Raw genomic sequence first — 6,808 nt, forward strand, 5'->3', positions numbered from 1 at the left:
ACCATATTGAATCCATTTGCGTGCTTGCTAGTATGTTCCATTTATGAAAGTGGTTGACGATAACGATGGAAATGAAAATGGTACTATATTAACAAGAAAGACAGTTACATTCAGTAAAAACAAACCCAGAAAAAAAAAACAACTAAACTACACAGTTCCCCTGCTATAGGAAAAGTTTGATACTAAAAGCTTTCTAATTCTATTTTTTTTTCTTCTTCTCCTCCAAGTATTCTGAAAAGCCTACCTTTTTTATATAAAAAAAGATGAAATTATGAGGCAGCTATTTTCTCGAAGTGCATGAGCCTGTTATCGGCCAATCTAGAAGTGTAAGCAGATCTTTTATACTCAAACCATGTAAATTCTTTGTACAAGCTTTGTTGATCTCCCTTCATCAAACATGGCAACGGCGCTATTTTCTCACTCAATGGTGGTCCACAGAAATATATCATCGACAGCCTTGATTTCACACTGTTGGCCATCACCCTGTGCTTCACACTTTTGAACCTTCCATTCGTCATTACCTGAAAAAAAAGACATCAACCCGCCAAAAACCTCCATTAGAGCACATTTTGCAGCAGACCCAGAGCTGATATTCTGGTTAAAATGCTAAAACGATAATAACCCAAAGTTGTTTTGGTGGGAATTTGAAAAAAATTTGAATAACTTTGGAAGAATTAGACTTGTTTTTCATTTGTTTGGAGGAAAAGAAAAGAAAAGAAAAGAAAAACTCTTTTTCTTTTTACCTGTAAGGAATCACCAACATTGATGAAAAAGGAGTACTGGTCAGGTGGGACTGAAATCCAAGAGCCGTCTCTTAGAGAGATTTGAAGGCCAGAAGTGTTGTTGGATCTTAGAACCGATATGATTTGTGGGTCAGTGTGTTCGCCGAATCCAATCACATTGCCGTTCAGAGATTGAAGAACATCTAGGCATGGAGGGTAATGGTTAAGCCTGAAAACAGAGTCACTCTGCTCATCCATCATCAGCTTACTCAACGCATTCCTCGGTTGAATGTTTAACCCATCGGCTACCATTTCAAGTATCTCGCACGCCATTTTCTTCACCGCCGCCATATATTTATTCAAAGCAACCCTGAGTGAAATAACAACACAGAACACAGTTTCAAAAGCTGTTAAAAATGAAAAACATAACAGATATCCCGTCTCCGGTAAGAAGAGAAAAAAGTACCTGAAACTTTCTGGGTTTTCAGTTGCGAGGTTGGGGTCTTGGTTGGTCGTAAGGAGGAGATATTCGACCCAACCAACATCACCATTGGAACCGATCCTTTTATTGCCATATCCATAAGGTTTGGGCTGCCCTGTTTTCTCCTTCTCGCAAAGCGGTAAAGAGAAGAACTCGGTGGCCTCAGATTCCAGCCTGGAAATGAGTTCCATGGGAACCCCGTGGTTGATCACCTTGAAGAATCCGAATTCTTCGCAGGCTTTGATTATCTGGTGTTTGGAATCAGGTTTCGAGAGGTCTACGATAGGGATAAGAGGGGGGAACAATGCGGCAGCTGCCTGCTTGTTTCTGATATAAGAAAACTGTTCAATCGCTGGTTTTGATAATATCACCATTTTCTTTTCTCCTTTACTGGTTTTTCTGTCAGTTGGGTTCTTTTCGATACAACTGAGAAAGATGAAAGAAAAAAAACCAGATAAACAAGATTCAAAATTTTTAAAATTTTCGGTGATGAAAACGGTTGGTTTTTGAGTTCGAAACAGATTTATGTAGAAGAGGGCAAATGAATAATTGGCTGTGGGTTTTGCTTGGCTATTTATAGGAAGAGAAAAGGAGAGAGAAAGATTTTTAAATATATAAAAAAAAAGACCTTACACATAAGAGAATAATAATAATAGAGGCGATATGTAATTTTTAATCCAAGCAGGCTGAGGTCGGCCGTCTGAACATTTCAGAAGATTAATCAAGTCAACACTCCAATATTTACCAATCCACCATCATTATCATCATCACTATTATTTATTATTATTATTATTATTTTTATTGGTCAGATGTTATTATTATGGTTATCTTCAGATTTTCATACTAGTACATGAATACATGATTAAATGCATCAAAGAGTCACATCAAACAATACCACTTTGGAAATTTATCCTTCAATTTTTTTTTTCACGATTGTATTTTGTAATTAATGCTTATATCTGGTAAACTTATCCAATCAAATAATTACGAATGAACACATAATTCGAATTTGATGGATTTCGAATCCGATTTTATTAGATTATTTTTGGAAAATATGAGTTCGGTTGGATCAAGTTCTTAAAGTATAAAATCTAAGTTGAGTTTATATTTAAATTAAAACACATATGACTTGATCTAAAAAAATAATGTAATTATATCTTATATATTTAGAGATAAATACAATGATATCCCATTTTTATCTTATTATTTTAATTAGATCTTTATCTTATCAAATAAAATTAATAATATATACATTTGAGTTGGTTAGGTTAGATCGAATTGGATTGGGTGCGGATTTTATCTCAAAATGTAACTTAAGTTTTGGATTGAATGAAATCACCCTAAACTCAGATCGATTATGTATTTTTATACAAATTAGGTCTAGTTGACGAAAAACTAGATCCACCTCAATCTATACTTTTCCCTGTATAATTACTTCTAAATTTAATTTATTGAGTAGTTTTATAAATACATATTAAATATCCAATTAAAAGATAAGTAAATATTTTATTATTGATTTAATTTATCAATCAAAATGAGTTGGTATATTTAATTATTTTTAAATTTTTAAATGACACTCGATCCAATTAAATATTAATATAATACATAATTAAGGTTCTAATATACAAAATGTGTCTAATGTACGCTTGTTTTTCTAATTTAGTGCTTAAAGTTTTTTTCGTTTTAGTTTGGTGCCTAACATTACATTCTGTAACTCAGAATGGGCCACGCCGTGACGGACCGTTAATATTCGCCGTTAAGTGACACGTGTCACAATCTGATAATTTCAAAAAATAAATATTAAAAATATTATTATCTTTATAAAAAAAACCTTATTTCTTTTCAATTACAAAAAAGCCCAAATCCTCACACTTAAGCTTTCCCATGGCGGCGGACGGCGACTACGACGTGACCCACCGATTGGGTTTTGAGCGGACGGCGACGAGGAAGTTAAATATAATGGCGGTGAGGCGAACAGAGGTCCGAGGCGACCGAAATTGTCTAAAATCTGAGGCGTCAGGGTGGGTTTTCGACGAAACGATTAGGGCGAACGGTGACAACTATCCACGATTTGTTTAGGGGTTTTGATCATGGCGGCGAGGTGCTTCGATTGGGCTGGGTGGTGACAGGAATGGACGAGCGGCAACGGAGGTCGACATGGGTTTAGGGGTTGAAATGAATGTTTTTAAAATTTTGAGATTATTTCAAAATTAATGTGTTTTTAATTTTAAAAAAAATATATAATTTTTGGATTAAAATCAGATAATTTTTTGATTAATTTCAAGCTTGAAATAAAGCTTCGGCGGAAGACAAATTATCTACTACAAGGATGCATTTTTTTTTACCAATGACTGCAAAATTAGATTGAAATATAATAAAAACAACCATGAACCACCTTAAACTAATATCAGAAAATTATCAGCAAATTTACAACCCATACCCTAAATACTAAATTATCCAAAGATTATATCTGTAACATCCTCAATATCGGGTTGATAACTAAATTGTAAAGTTTCAGAATTTGGTGATTTAAAGTGGGATAATTGAACAGTTCAATGACTTATTTGAAGATATTTTATGAATTATTGTTTGTAATTATTAGATGAAGTAAAGGGCAAAATGGTCATTTGACATGAAATATTTTTATTTTCCTTTATAAGATAAGAAAACCCACGTGGAAGAGTGAAGAAGATAAAACAAGCTTCCAGAGTTATCTTCTTCGTCAGCCGTAAGCCACCATAGCAAAGATATAGAACGTAATCTTGTTCCGGAACAATCGAAAAAATAGGATTCAATCAAAGTAAGCAAGGCCAAGGTGAGTGCAATTTAATTTGTACTTATGTTATTGAACCAACATTGGCTTGCAATGAGCCAGTGACAGAGTTACTATGGTAAGAAGTGGCTCCTAAAATAATATTTGATTTGTGATTGATGGAATTTTTATGTGTGCATGAATACATGAAAAATGGGTATATGTGTCGTATGCTATTATAAGTGACTATAGGATCATGAACTATTTAAAATAGCAAGGACTTATGTGATAACAATAGAAAGTGATATAAACTAGGCGGTATAGATATAAATGATAAGTTAAACGACATGGACATATGTGATTATATGAGAAAGAATATAAGCTATGTAATTATGAACATGTGGATATAGGTCTAGTTGAAGATATAATAACATGATATAAATTACATGAGCTAGATATATAGGAACTAGTATAACCAACTTATGAGATTAAATGAAAAGTGAGATAAGTTAAATAACATTGACCTATAGGACAATATGAGAATAATATAGGAATTAGGAGACATTGACAGAAGTGATTATACGAACATGTAAGATAAGCTATATGGGGAAGAGTTATGGTCTTAAATGAACATATAATATATGAGTGATATGGTAAAGATCTATGAAGCTATAGGAAAATGTTATGGGAGCTATTTGATGATAAGTTATGAGAATATATATATAGGTAACAAGCTATGTGAAATTGAATTAAGTAAATATATGAAACTAAAATATAAATAATGTGAGATAAGTGATTATGTAAAACTGTGAGATAAGTTATAGGGCATTGATATACGAACTATATAAAAGTATGTACATGAATACATATATAAGTTTATATGTTATTCTGTGTGTTATATGATGTATATATGAACATATGTGAACAATATATGGCATGTGTGTTTACATGAACACATTAGAAATGATATAAATTATATGATACAATCTATGTGATTACATGCATATGTGATATCTGCTATATGATACGAACCTATGTGATATGGTTTATATGACAAGAATATTATACAAGGATCTATGAGATCATACAAGAATGATATACAAGCTACATGAGAATGAGTTATAAGATTACATGTTTATATGATACAAGTGATGTGAAATGTTATAAATAATAATGCCCATGTTATGTGATATGAGAGTTAGGGGTATAGTTGGCATGCCAATAGTAGAGGGTCTACGGGGTCATTCGGGACAATTCTACATGGTCCTTTGGGACATATATGTATTATTCGGAACATGTATGAGGTCTTTTGAGACACCTACTTGATCATTGGTATATGTATATGATTCTTAAGGAATTTCTATGTGGTCCTTATGAACAATTTTATATGGCACTACGGTGCAACTCTACGCGGCACTACGGTGCAACTCTACGCGACACTTCGGTGCAATTCTATGTGGCACTTCGGTGCAATTCTATGTGGCACTTCGGTGTATTTATACGAGCTGTGGTGACAATATATGTGCACAACCTCAATGTACTCGTATACCTTGAGTTCTCAGTAATGTACATGGGCTTATAAAAGATATCAAAAGTGTTTGCATTATTATATGATATCTTGTTATTATTGTTTACACTGAATTACATGTGTACATGGGCTAATAAAGAAATAATGACAAATACAATATATGTGATGTATATGCTTTTGGGGATATGAAATGTGTTATAGGAATTATATAATGTTATGTGTGGTTCTTTATGAAATGATATATGTGTTATATGATATACAGAAATGATAAGTACAATATCATATGATAAATGGGTTAATGATAATGATAGAGATTATGATAATGATAATGATGTTGATGTTGATAATATGATATATGTGCATGTATGCATTACATTATATGAAATGTTCTATGGTTTAATTATATGTTTTATATGCCTCACTAAGTCAATGACTTAACGTGTGATTGTTTCACACGTAAGTTTCGAGAAGAGGAATAATGATAAAAGTTAAGCAAGATAAGTCAGTTTCTCCTTTCCAAATATCAGATCAGAAAAGAATTGAATAGTATGTATTTTGTAATACTGATTGTGGTTGGCATGTAATTAAAGATTTGAATAATTGGTTTTGTAAAATCATATTATTGTATTTTATGTAATTATTCATTTGTGTTTAGTAAAAGTTTTAAAATTATTCATTTGTGTTTAGTAAAAGTTTTAAAAGTATTAACTATTTTGTACAAGTAAATGGTTTGAAATGTCAATGTGACACATCGGATTCGTATCCGGGTCAGGTACCGGTTGGAGGTGTTACAAAATCTGAAAAGTTAGAAACATACCATATCATTAGCAGTAAGGCCGCTGATTCAAAAATAATTCCATCTCAAAATAACACAAATGTAATGCATCCAATACTAGTAAACTAAAACTAAAGGAAACGAGAAGAGCAGTAATGCAGTAGAAGCTTGATTTCAAGCTTGAAATTAATCCAAAAATTATCTGATATGGTCAAAAAATTATATAATTTTTAAAATTAAAATTCCAACATATGCCAACGTGATTAAATCAAGAGATTGGGGATTGAAAATGATTCAATAAAAGAAATAATCTCAACTTTAAAAACCTTCATTTCAACCCTTAAACCTACGCCGATAGCCGTCGTCGCTTGTCCGTTCCTGTCACCGTCCAGCCCAATCGAAACGCCTCGCCGCTATGATCAAAACCCCCAAAACAATTCATGGATAGTCGTTGCCGTTCGCCGGAATCGTTTCGTCAAAAACCCAACACGACGCCTCAGATTTTGGACGATTCTGGCCGCCTCGAACCTAAGTTCACCTCACCACTACT

General features: G+C 32.9%; 1 protein-coding gene across 1 annotated transcript; it reads right to left on the bottom strand.

The window, feature by feature from the left end:
• Positions 1-217: 217 nt before the first annotated feature.
• LOC120162562 (gibberellin 2-beta-dioxygenase 1-like) lies at positions 218-1,733 on the bottom strand. The gene is made up of 3 exons (XM_039172703.1): positions 1,189-1,733; positions 744-1,092; positions 218-521 (listed from the first exon to the last, which is right to left on the bottom strand). The coding sequence occupies exons 1-3, from the start codon at positions 1,575-1,577 to the stop codon at positions 270-272; spliced, it is 990 nt and encodes a 329-aa protein (XP_039028634.1). The 5' UTR covers positions 1,578-1,733; the 3' UTR covers positions 218-269.
• Between the last annotated feature and the right edge of the window lie 5,075 nt (positions 1,734-6,808).

Source organism: Hibiscus syriacus, unplaced genomic scaffold, assembly GCF_006381635.1.
Source record: "Hibiscus syriacus cultivar Baekdansim isolate YM2019G1 unplaced genomic scaffold, ASM638163v2 tig00111402_pilon, whole genome shotgun sequence".
NCBI classification, from domain to species: Eukaryota; Viridiplantae; Streptophyta; class Magnoliopsida; order Malvales; family Malvaceae; genus Hibiscus; species Hibiscus syriacus.